A 12,401-nucleotide genomic window follows, 5' to 3' on the forward strand; every position below is an offset into this window, starting at 1 on the left:
CTTGACCTGAGCCCTACCTTCACAATCTCCCTGCAGTCCACTTTCTTCCCTCCACCTGGTCTCCCCTGGGCGACACCATGCCTCCTCCACCATTCCCCACTGCCATTCTTGCCACCCCTGCCCCCACTGTCCACATGGTCCTCACACCTGTCCCCAACCCACTTTTCCATGCCACAGCCGGGGCATCTCTTAGGACAAAACCTCCTGCTCCGGGATGAAGACCTCCAGCCCCAACCCTGCCAGAAGCCCTGCAGCTCCTGGTGAGTTGGGCTGAGTCTCCTGCCAGCACCCTCTTTGTCCTCATGCTCACACTCTGGGCCCAGCCCAGGGACTCTTAGTCACCCAGACTATCTGAACTCCCGCCTTGGCTCCAAGCCTCCCCTCATTCTCTGGGTCCCACCTGTCTCCCCATCATCACCTCACCTGACCTCCATTTCAGCTGATTCTCCCTTCCTGGCTGCTGTGCTGTGGTCATGAGAGGAATCCGGCCCCTGTCCCCCAACCCAGGAGATGATGTATGACAGCAAACGTGGATAGGGGTCACCCAGCTGAAGGCCCTGCCTTCAGGAGGTGGCGAGGACTGGGCTGACTTACACCATTGGAGACATCCCAGCTGAGCATCAGTCTTGCTCTCTGCTCGGCCTCTGGGGTACCGTCCAGCACCAGGCCAAATCCCCCATTGATGACCTCACCCCTGTAGGAGGCAGAGGAGTTTCCAGTTCAGTCCTTGGGCCCAACCCCGCACAGAGCAGGTAGAAGCCCATGTTTTGGAAACATTAGCTTGAGACGGCATCAGGGTTGGGGCCGCCACACTGCCGGCCTCTGCAGCCTGGTGGATGCAGGAGTCATGTGGGCAAGCAGAGCTGAGAGCAGCGTGGCCACCTGCCGCCTGTCTGCCCACTTGTGCCCCCTGTGCTGGGCCCGTCGGCCTCGAGCCCACTTCCAGCACCCATTGGAGGTCACCCCTTGATGGAAACCTCCTGGGCTCCCCCGGTGGGCTATAGCTGCCCGCTCCCTGCATTCTCAGAGTGCTGCCCTATAAAGCACACTCCCCTTGGTGTGTCTTGTATGACTCAATTCAGTCGTCACTCTTTCTGGTTTTATCTTTAAAAACTATTTTTTTTTAGAGATGGAATTTCACTATGCTGCTCAGGATGACCATGAAATCCTGGCCTGAAGCAATCCTCTTGCCTCGACCTCCCAAAATGCTGGGATTAGAGGCATGGGCCTCTGTGCCCCGCCTGATTTTATCCTTATGATCTTTATCTTCCTTATCTCTTCTTTCTGCCTGCCTCAAGTGTATGGTGGGGTCCTTCTGATGACCTGATCTGAAGGCTAAGTTCCTTTATTTTCAATATTTCTGATTTTCTAATTAATGCATTTCTCTCCCTCTAACAGTTTTTGATATGTTCTTGTTTTCATTTGTTTCCTAATAGATGAGTTGAACAGATGAGTTTCCTAATAGATGAGAAGTGTGTTGAAGCTCTGCCGCTGTTTCCGTACATGTGCACTGCAGCTGTTCCCCATTAGCCTGGGATGGCCCTCCTCATCCTCAGCCATCCACCTACGAGCTGCTGCCCTTGAAGGATCCAGCCTTGGCTCCTGCTCAGTCTTCTCAGCTTTCAGTCACACACAAGAAGCACCCTTGATTTTGTAAACGCCTGTCATTGTGTTGTTGCAAACGTGTCCCTCCTGCCTCTTAGTCCTCACTTGCAGTATATCTGTTTCTTTTTCCTCCAGCACCCAAAATGTGCATCTGGTTTCTCTTGTCTCACATCCTTCAGGCCCATCCGGCTTTCCCTGCTTCTCTGCTCAGCCTGAATCCTACTGACCACAACCTCAACCAGTTCTCAGCAGGAAGCCGGTGAGAGGTGCCCTGTGCCCCTTGCAGCCACCTGCATTGCCCATTCCTGGTCCCAGAAGCTGCACCCCTCCTACGAGTGAGCCAGCCCTGCTGCCTACCATGCTGCACTTGCATCCCTGCACCTGGGCAATCTGTGCCCTGCAGTGGGTTGCCCTCACACCTCCCACCAGCCTCCAGGTGGGAGGGTGCTCTGAGTCGATCTAAGGTCATTGCCATTCATCTGTCAGAGGAGCAACAGCCATGCCCAGGCCTGAGCACTCCCAGTGTCCCACAGCTGGAGAGGCCTCTTGGAGATTAGAACTACAGATTTTGTTTTAGAAGCCTGCATCCCAGAGGGTCAGAGACCAAGGCCACTCAGCTTCAGGTGACCTTGGGAAACTGACCACAGAGGAGCCCTGAACTTGCAGATCCCAGGAAAATGGGAACGCTAACACATTGCTATTAACAGCAAATTTGGGGTAACTCACAAATGGTGTTGGAACAACTAACTGTACCTTTGAGAAAAACATGAAAGTAGAAAAACATAAATGCCGGATGTATTAAAGTGCATGATTCGATGAGTTAACATATATGGATAGTTTAGAAGGCCTTGCACATGTTACACTCTACAAGTGTTAGCTATTATCAGCTCATTTCCTCTTCACCCCTAGCCTACAAGGCAGTTACTATTATTATGCTTATTTTCTCATTGAGAAACAAAGGCACAGCAAGGCTACCCTGTGCAGGCAGATGGCCTGAGAACTGCTGTCAACTATGGCACTCCAGGGCTGTCCACTGGGGCATCGCAGAAGGCATGTGGAAGGGTGGGGGAGGGCTGTGTGCACAGACAGGGCCCTGGAAGCTCTGGCTACTCAGAGAGGTCCTTGGGGCAGAGGATCAGCGTCACCAGGAGTTTGCTGGAAATGCTGAATCTCCATCCCACCCCAGACCTGCTTTTCTTTCTTTCCTTTTTCCCTTTTTTTTTTTTTTTTTTTTTTTTGTAGAGAGGGTGTCTCACTATGTTTCCCAGGCTTTACTCAAACCTCCTGGGCTCCAGCAATCCTCCTGCCTCATCCTTCTAAGTAGCTGGGACTATAGGCATGCACTACCAGGCCTGACTCAGACCTGCATTTTTACAATAATCTGCATTTTAATAATATCCCCAGAGGATTTCTGTGCACATTCAAGTTTCAGATGCACTGTAAGACATTGTTTAGTGTGAAAAAGTGGCAGTATCCAGATATATAATAGATGATGGATAGAACATAGCCATCTACCCTTGCCCCTCCCACACCTCACCAACAAAACTGCAGAGGAATTATTTAACCCACAAGGATGAGGAGAAAGGGACGGGAGAACGAGTGAAGGGATTCTGAAAGCTGGAGGCAGGCACCAGAAAGCTCCAGCTCAGTGTGGCCATGGGAGGGACCAGCAGAACCTATTGGCGCCCCAGGACCCAGGGAACCCCAGGAGCGGGTGGTCAGCACCAAGGGGCTCCGAAGGAGGGCAGGAGCAGGGGTAAAGTCGGAAACACCAGCTGGAAGCCTGCTCACCTGAGGTGGGCTCCCAGCTGCCCACCCACCTGCCGCCTAGAGGCTGCCTGAGCGGGCCCTCGGTGGCCACTGGAACTGACCCTCTCACATGTGAGGCCGCAGCACCAACGGGGAGGCCTCACCCCTCTCACTGGGTCCTCCCAATAGGGAAAAGAGATCAGAAAAGTCTTTTATGAGGTCCGACCAACCCAAGAACAACAGCCTGGCTGTTGTCTTGATCTCTTGTACTCTGTGGCCCAGCCAGATGGCCCTGTCCTGAAGCCTGTGGTCCAAACGTCCACCTGAGCATGCAGGGCTGCAGCCAGCCGAGCAGTGCCCTATCTAAACTTGAGCGCTGGGCAGATGGCACAAAGACAGATGGCAAACGGGCAATCAGGAAGAGGGGCTGCAGGAGACAGTGGCACAGAGGAGGCTAGAAACAACACACAGCTGTCACTGGTTGTCCTGGAGTGGAGCCAACAGACAAGCGGAAACACGGGAAGGTCAGTCCAGGAAAGTGAGGGTGAGTGCACAGCCTAGAAACAGGGATCAATGCACAGGAAGGAGAAACGCTGCAGAGTTGCGGGGGGTGGGGTGTCCCCTTGGAGTAGCCACAGTGGGGATGGAATAGGGAGTGGCATCCCTTTCAAGTAGCCATGGTGGGGACTGAGTTGGGAGTGGCATCCCTTTGGAGTAGCCATGGTTGGAGGATAGACGTTTTTTCTGACGAGTTAGATTATGTATATGTGTAAGTGTGATGGGTCCCAGAATGAATCTGTGGCACTTTCCCAAAAGACCCCTCAAGGGCAGCAGGGTAAAAGGTCCCAATATCTGGTCAGTCTGTGTCCCTGTCCACAGAGTCTGGGGGAAACCCTGGGGGAGCAACTTAGGAATTTGCAGGGAGCATTATCTGTCTTGGGGAGCCCTGAGGGCAGGGTCAGTTGTGCACTGTGTCTGCCTGAATTCTGGCCCTGCTGTCCCTGCCCTAAGGCCCTCAGGGTATGCCCTCTTCCTCGGCCTGCCCAGCCCCGTCCCTTCCTGTCTTCGGCTGTCTGTCAGCAATAATAACGGATCCCGGGGAACCTGGGGTCAGACCCCGGCTCCATAGCCAGTTCCATGGCCCTGGGCAAACTGCTTAGCCTCCTTCAGAGCCACTCTCTTTCCCTCCAGAGCCACTCTCTTTCCCTCCAGAAATGACTCAGGAAATCCTGCACAGAAATGCCAGGTACCCAATGGCCAGGCAGCCCTTTTCTGCCCGGAGCTTTCTACAGCCCGTGTGTCGGAAAGGACATGGCCTTAGTCACATTTTCCTTCAATTACAGCCACCTGAGTGCCACAGCATGGAACTGCAGCCTCCAAGGACAGGAGGCTAAGCCAGCCTGTTGAAATGCTCCACCAAGACTTGGCTCTGGAGGGTAGGGGACCACTAGACCCGACCAAAATAGGCTCAGAGGCCAGTTTGGAGATGGCCAATGGAGCTGGGCAGGGGGCGTTGTCCTCCCTCCGAAGCTGCAGCACCCCTTGCTGCTCCCCACAGCCCAGAATCCAGCTTCAACCAGGAGCCCAGACCTGGGCACCTTTTCTCATAGAGGCCAGCCGGGCAGGGGCAGAGCTGGGAGCCGAGGGGAGAGGGGAGCTGAAACCTCAGGTCTCCTGCCCCCAGCCCAGCTGCCCTGGGAGCCTCACTCTCCTTGCACTCTCAAGTGAGGTGGTTAGAGCAGGGAACAGAAGACCTCGGCCATGAAAGCACCAGGAATTTCATGGGAACACATGGAAACTGACACGCTGGAAACTGACATGAGGAGGGCGGCTGCCATTCTTGCAGAGCCTCTGTAAGAGGCCTCCGAGACCCATGCGGCAGGGGAGATCCAGAGAGGTGTGGTGGCTAATGCAAGTCCTCTCCTGAAGTTCTGTCATCTGTTTCCGCTCACACAAGGAACACATTTTCCACAAGGTGCTGGCAGGGGAGGTGACCAGGGAGGTAGGGCCCAGGACTTCAGGCACCTCAGCCTGGCTCTGCCCCAAAGGAACCCCCAAAACTTCCACATGAGCCCACACCTTGTCCTCTGAAACCTTCTTACCAGCCCACGCCCCCTCCGTTGTGAAGGGCAACCCAGGTGGCTCCGCGACAGGCGTCTCCCACGAAGTTCTGCACAGCCATGTCTGTGGAAATAGAGATGCCTCCGCTCATCACCCCCTGCACTGGGTGGGCACCGGGCTTAGTCAGGCCAGCCTCGGGTGGGGGCATCGGCAGGCCCCTCTGGCTAAGCCCGCACTGCTCAGCTGGAAGGATGGGGTGGCAGCTAGGCCCTAGGGACGGCGCCTCTCACAGCAGCCGTCATGTGTGCTGGCAGAGCCAGAGCTGGAGCGGGAGAAATTGACACATGCCTAGTTGTCCCATGGTGGAGCTCTCCAGCACTGAGCGCCAGGTAAAGCACTCCGGAAGCAGAGGGAACAAAGAATTAAAAGGGATGTGGAACCAGTGTTAGTTCAGATAAGCAGAGTGCCAAAGAGAGTCACTCCTACTCTTAAAAATGGGGGCAGAGGAGCAAACTGCAAATGAATGGCTTCCCTTGACCCCATTAGGGAATTGAGGTCCCAGGACAACCATCCAACCTGAAACCTGGGGAGTGAGAGCATCTGCAGAGAGAAATAGAGGCCAAGTCGGTCACCTTGTAAGTGGTCAACACATTGCTAAGGGACAGGTGCGGGCCAGCCTGAGACCGTGAGCCCCTGGGTGGACAGAGATAAAGGAGTTTGCACCCTCTTGCAGGCTCTTCCCCTCAAAACCCCAATGGGTGCCACAGAGAAGATCAGGGAGAACCCTAAGAATATCCCCCTCTCTTGGTGCTGGGCTGTGAAGATGGGGAAGAGATCAGGAGCCAAAAAACGCAAGAAATGCAGCTCCAGGATCTGGAAAGGTAAAGAAACAGCCTGAAGGTCTGTCACAGACCTTCACAGAGAGTCCCTGTTCCCCAGGACTCTCTGGCTGCTCAGATACCCAGGCTGCCCACAGCCTGAAGGTCACCCACGTCCAGGGCAGCCCGCTGGCCCGGTGTGCCTGGCACTCGCCGGTTTTACAACTGGAAGTCCCACATCCCAGAATCCCTCAGTCTTGGGTTGGTCACTCTATGCTGAGCCTCTCAGATGCCAGAACATCTTTTGAAACATTGTGACTGACTGAATGCATCAATTTTTAATAAAATCCAAATCTAAAATGAAAGTTTAAGACATTTTCGTCTTCCTCACCTGCACAGAAGGCAGAACCATCATAAATGTTGGAGGTCTCCCTAAAGGGGCTGTCAGTGCCACTCACGTCATGGTGGTCTCGGCTCAGGACCACCGGCGCCTGTGCATGGAAGGACAGAAGCTGTCAGCCAACAATGTCCACCATGGCTGCCTGGTAAAGGCTGAGGAATACACTCATTGGCAGCACTCCCTGTTCCCCAGGACTCTCTGGCTGCTCAGATACCCAGGAGAGGTAGCTGGCTGCTGCTTAGCCCTGGCGAGATGGATGTCATGCAGCCCTGGAGGTCAGGTAGGGCTGTGGCTAAGGGCAGGTCAGCTGGCTCCCTATGCTGTGCACAGGCAGGCCCGCTATGAAAAGGAGTCCTGGCTAGGCACGGTGGCTCATTCCTGTAATCCTAATACTTTGGGAGACCAAGGCGGGGAGATCACTTGAGGTCAGGAGTTTGAGACCAGCCTGGCCAATATGGCAAAACCCCGTCTCCACTAAAAATGCATAAATTAGCCGGGTGTTGTGGTGCACACCTGTAATCACAGCTACTCAGGGGGCTGAGGCATGAGAATCACTTTAATTTTGGGGGGGGGAGGTTGCAGTGAGTTGCGACCCCACCTGGGATGTGGAGTGAGACTTTCTCCAAAAAAAAAAAAAAAAAAAAGAGAGAGAAAAGAAAATGAGTTCTAACTGGCAGTTTAAGAAACAGAGTGAAGGAACTGGGAGGAACCCTGGCTAAAGAGAAGGGGTAGGGGGAGCCATATGATACTCGGCACAGGGAGTGAATCAGCCTGGCTCTGCACAGTTCAGTCAGGAGGGGGAGCAGGCAGGTCAGTACCTGGTTCGCAGTGTACCTGGGGAGCAGCCCAGCTGTTCCAGCTAAGTAGTCCTATTCCCATCACCAGGCCCTGGCAACTTTTCTTCCAAGTGTCCCATAAAGCAGATAGGGCTGGATGATGGGCGTGAACTTCTCAATCTCCCCAGGGGATCCCGAAATTTCACAGGCCCCCTGTGCCAGAGGATCCATCCTGCCAAAAGCCTGGGATGCCCTGTGTTCCTGAATGAAGAGGCCCACCTTTCCCTCCTTCAACAGGCCAGGCCTGTTCCCACGTCTTCACCTGTGTAATGAAACCACCTTCCCTCAGATATCCTGACACTTTCTGGCCATTCAGGTCTCAGCTCAATGTCAGCAACTCAGAGAGGCTGTCCTGACGACCCCTCTTCGCCATGTTCATATCCTGCATGCCGCTCCTCACCCTCTGAAACCCTGTCTCAGTGTGTACCTTCAGCTTTGCGTCAATCACCCTTCACCACACTACACAGGTCTGTCTTGTTCTCTGCTATGTCCCCGGTGGTTAAGACATGCTGCACAGCGGCCGCGCTCAGCCTAGCACTGTCCAGTGAATGAACGCATGCTTACTGACCCGTTTCTGCTAGCCAGCTGACCGCAGCCCGGGGCGAGTGCGCCTAGAACCTCCTAGCAGTCCCCGGGAACACCTGGGCTTCCAGGAAGCACTGGGTGGGTGTGTTTGGCTGTGCCCAGCACGGCTGGCTGCTGCCTTTGCTGCCGGTGCCACCCCCAGAATCATGCCAGGGTGGCCCTCACACCTCTGTCCCAATGCCTGTCTTACATCTGACCAGTAACATTCCTGGCGCTTCTGAAAAGAGAGACGCCCACAAGAACTCTGTGGCAGGAGGAGCCAGAGTTCCTCGGAGCAAGCATGCCAAGGGTTCCATCCTCCAGGCAGGCCTGGCTGATTGGGAGCAAAATGAGCAAAAGCTAGGAAAGTTTGCCATTGCTTGAGAAAAGGGAGTTCCATAAAGATGTGTAAAGTTACTTTGTGGAAGCTGACTCACTCAGTCCTCACACATACGCTTTTTATTCTTTTTCGCAGAAGAGGGAAACCAAGGCTCAGAGAGGGCCCCGGACTTGCCCAAGGTCACACGGAGGGAACAACGATGGGGCCTGACACACACAGAGCAGGGTCACCAGACACCTCCCCCAATCCCAGATTATCCCCAGAGGGGCCTTGGAGCCCCTGAGCCACCTATGCTCCAGGGATGTTACCTATTTCGAGCACTGCTCCTGGTCTTCCAGGCCCTGCTTCCCACCACCCCGTTACGGCCACCTCACCCTTGCCTCCCCAATAGAGCCCTTCTACTCAGCTGGTACCAGGGACCAAAGCCTTCAGCGAAACCTGATCTCCCTAAAGAGGGGGAAGTTTGGGCCTCAGCTGTGGGAGGCCTCAGCTCCCGGGAGGGGCTGGTCCACTGCTCCTGAGCACTGGGCTGCCGAGGCCCAACAGGGGTGTCCTCCCACCCAGAAGGCTGTGGGGTGCAGCCGAGGCACAGGCGGGAAGGCCCAGGGCAGGAAAGGCAGTGGGAAGAGGTTGAGGGATGCTTCCCCTGGAGCACAGGACACCTCACCTTGATCCTCCTGCAGGCGATGGCCTGGTTAATGGCTACAGCGATGGCCACACGGCCCTTCTGGTCTGAGTACAGGATCCTTGCCTGGGAGCCCACCACCTGAGGAGAGAAGGGCGACAGGCGTCTCAGCTGACACAGGCAGCAATACCAGGACCTGATGGTGCAGGGAGACGCAGGCAGCACTTCCACTGTGGGACATGGCCCTTGGCAGCCTGAGTGCCTCTCTAACAAGGTCCAGGAGGACCCCTGAGGTGCGTGGTAGCTCTCAAATCTGTGACCTGAGGTGAGCCCCCACATTCAGCCCACTAGACAGCCACACCAGCCCCACATGTCCACTGCAGTCTGGGCCCCCAGACATCTTCCCCCAATTCCAGATTATCCCCAGAGGGGCCTTGGATCCCCTGAGCTATCTGTGCTCCAGGGAGGTTACCTATTGTGAGCACTGCTCCTGCTCCATCCCACAGTGATGACATCAACACCACCCAGGGCAAGTTTGCATCTGGCCTGCTCCACTTTCAGTATGCCACGCAGCCTCTCGGCTGTGAGTCTTATGGGAAGATACTGTCATCCTCATCATAAGGTCCATTTTCCAGATGAGGACACGGCCCCGAGAGGTGGAGCCACCTGTCCGCAGGTTGGCTGTCTGCCTGCCGCACCCAGGAGCTCAGCCACCCAGCCACCCAGTTATTGCCTGTCTTGGCAGTAACAGGTGATTGTCCCCGGGAGACAAAGCTTCAGCGCATGAAATGAGTCACGGTGTAGCTCTGCGGTCCTCAAGCCGGATGACATTTGGCAATGACTGAAGACATTTTTGGGTGCTACTGGCATGGGTACGGATGCTGCTAAACACTGTACAACGGCCCCCATGATGAAGAAGAAGCCCCAAATGACTCCAAGAGGTATGTGCACACACGTGTTCACAGCAGCAATGACAACAGCCAACAGATGGAGGCGATCTGGGTGTCCAGCGCGGTGCACAGATGAACCAAGCGTGGTCTGTCTGTACAGTGGATTGTGATTCAGCTTTAAAAGGAAGGAAATTCCGATCCATGCTATAACATGGATGGACAAAAGGACAAACACTTGTGATCTCGCTTATATGAGGTTGTTGAGTGCCAGGGTCTGTGGGAGCAGAATGGGGAGTTAGTGTTTAATGGGGACAGAGTTTTGGTTTGGGAAGATGAAAAAGCTCTGAGATGGATGGTGGTGATGGCTGCACAGCAGTGTGAATGTGCTTGAAGCCACTGCACTGCACGTTCAAAAATGGCAAAGATGGTTAAGATGGTAAATTTTATGTTTATGTATAATTTACCATAATTAAAGAAAATTTATCCAGCCCCAAATGTCAGTACGCCGAGGCTGAGGAACCCTGGTTTCTCCAAAGAAGATGCAGGTGTCTGCCCCAGCTGCTGGTGAGCTCGACCAGGAGCCAGTTAAAAGGCGGCAGAGCCGGTAAAAGGCGGCAAGGCCCGGCCACAGAGGCAGCTGTGCACCTGGCCGCGAGCTCAGCTTTGGCCGGGACAGTGAGTCTAGCTGCTTCTTCCTCCCTCATGGGCTCCTAGAGAACAGCCTTATTTTACTCACACCAGCTGCCTCAAATCGTTTTCGGAAAAACTACTCGTGTGAATCAGCACTGCAGAGATTTTCAGAGTTTTTTGGATCCAGAAAAAAATTGGCGAGGAACTGACATAGGATTGCCCACTTTGTCAAGAGTGTACATTAAAAGAAAATAAATCAAAAATTTTTTAAAGGCAACCTTCTGCAGTCCCCGTTCAGAAGAGGAACAACAGTAAGTATCAGGAGGCACACAATCGCTAGGGAGCTTTAAGTCAAAGCGGACGCATCCTGCTGGCAGCTCCAGCTGCAGCTCCACCCCTTACACCCTCAACTCTGGCACCTCCCGAGGCCCCTTCTCAGCCATGCTGGCATCCTCTCAGGCTATCCCCCTCTCTTCTCCACCCCATCTCTGCATTGACTCCGCAGCTTCAGCCTCCAAGTCTTGGCCTTGGCATCTCTGACTCCTCACCGCCACAGAGATGCTATTGGCATGGGGGCTCTGAGGCTGGATACAAATGCAAACCATTGCGCACAGATGAGACAGCCCAGGATGGGGGCAGGCGCCTCCTGGCCCTGGGACTCCTGGGCTAAGACCCACTAGTTCAGACACGGTCCATGGCCAAAGGTGTATGAACAAAATGCCCACATTTTTTTCCATTTTGTCCTCAGTACACCCAGCCTGCTGCCACTGTGGGGCCTGAGCATGGGCTGGGGCCTGTGCACGGGCTGGTCCCTCTGCCTCACCCAATTGTCACGTGGTTGCCACCCTTTCTGCATGTAGACCTGGATGCACATGCTGGACCCCTTCCCTGGCCACTCTGTGTGAGGCAGCTCCACCCACTCCTCCCTGCTGGTTCTTTCCCGAACACACTCCCAGCAGAAACTGGGTAAGACACATCTGTCAGCTCAGCCCCACAATGCACCACAGGGGCCTGCTCCAAACACTGCCACTGCCATCTCCACTTTGCAGATGATGGTGTGGTGCTCAGAGAGGCTGAGCCACTCACCCCAGGTTACACAGCTGAGGATATGGGAGGCTGCTCAGGTCCAGGCACCCTGGCTCTAGAGCCCAAACTCCTTCCTCTGCCGGGCTGCCTCTATTTGTTGAGTAACGGGATGAAGAACGACCTGCCCAATTCTGGTCACTGCCCCAGAGCCCCAGGCCACTTCCCCCTCTATGTTTTAAATTATAAAATATACATTACATAAAATGTACCATCTTAACCATTTCTAAGTACACAGTTTAGTGGCATTAAGTCGATTCATAATGTAAAACCATTGCCCCATCCATCTCCCCATTCCTCATCCCCCAACCCCTGGCATCCACCATTCTGCTTTCTGTCTCTATCAATTTGACTGCTCTAGGGACCTCATAGACGTGGAACCATGTGGTATTTGTCCTTTTGTGACGGGGTTTTTCACTTAGCATGGTGTCCGCCAGGTTCATCCATGTTGTAGCGTGTGTCAGCACTCCCTTCTGTGTGAGATATTCCATCTCATGGTTACCCACACTTTGTTTATCCCTCCATCCATCAGTGAACACCTGGGTGGTTTCCACAGCTTAGTCATTGTGAATAGTGCTGCTGTGAACATGGGCGTGCAAGTATCTCTCTGCGTCCTTGCTTCCAATTCTTTGGGCTACACATCCAGAAGTGGAATTGCTAGGTCATAGGGTAATTCTATTTTTGATTTTTTTTGCAGAAGCTTCCTCTTGTTTCCCATGTGGCTGCACCATTTCACCAACAGTGCACAAGGGTTCCAAATTCTCCGTGTCCTCTCCCAACCCACCCTTTAAAGGCCCTGG

The 12,401-nt window shown here is 54.2% G+C and overlaps 1 protein-coding gene across 2 annotated transcripts in view; it reads right to left on the bottom strand.

Moving 5' to 3' along the window:
* The window catches only part of UROC1 (urocanate hydratase 1), a 39,134-nt gene that overhangs the window by 1,588 nt on the left and 25,145 nt on the right, over positions 1–12,401 (bottom strand). For both annotated transcript variants that reach the window (XM_026456398.1, XM_026456397.1), the window contains 4 exons: positions 9,041–9,139; positions 6,625–6,724; positions 5,457–5,538; positions 595–694 (listed from right to left, as the gene is read on the bottom strand). In XM_026456398.1, coding sequence (XP_026312183.1) covers positions 595–694; positions 5,457–5,538; positions 6,625–6,724; positions 9,041–9,139 — 381 coding nt within the window. The remainder of the gene's footprint in view (positions 1–594; positions 695–5,456; positions 5,539–6,624; positions 6,725–9,040; positions 9,140–12,401) is intronic.

Source organism: Piliocolobus tephrosceles, chromosome 2 (genome assembly GCF_002776525.5).
Source record: "Piliocolobus tephrosceles isolate RC106 chromosome 2, ASM277652v3, whole genome shotgun sequence".
Taxonomy (NCBI): Eukaryota; Metazoa; Chordata; class Mammalia; order Primates; family Cercopithecidae; genus Piliocolobus; species Piliocolobus tephrosceles.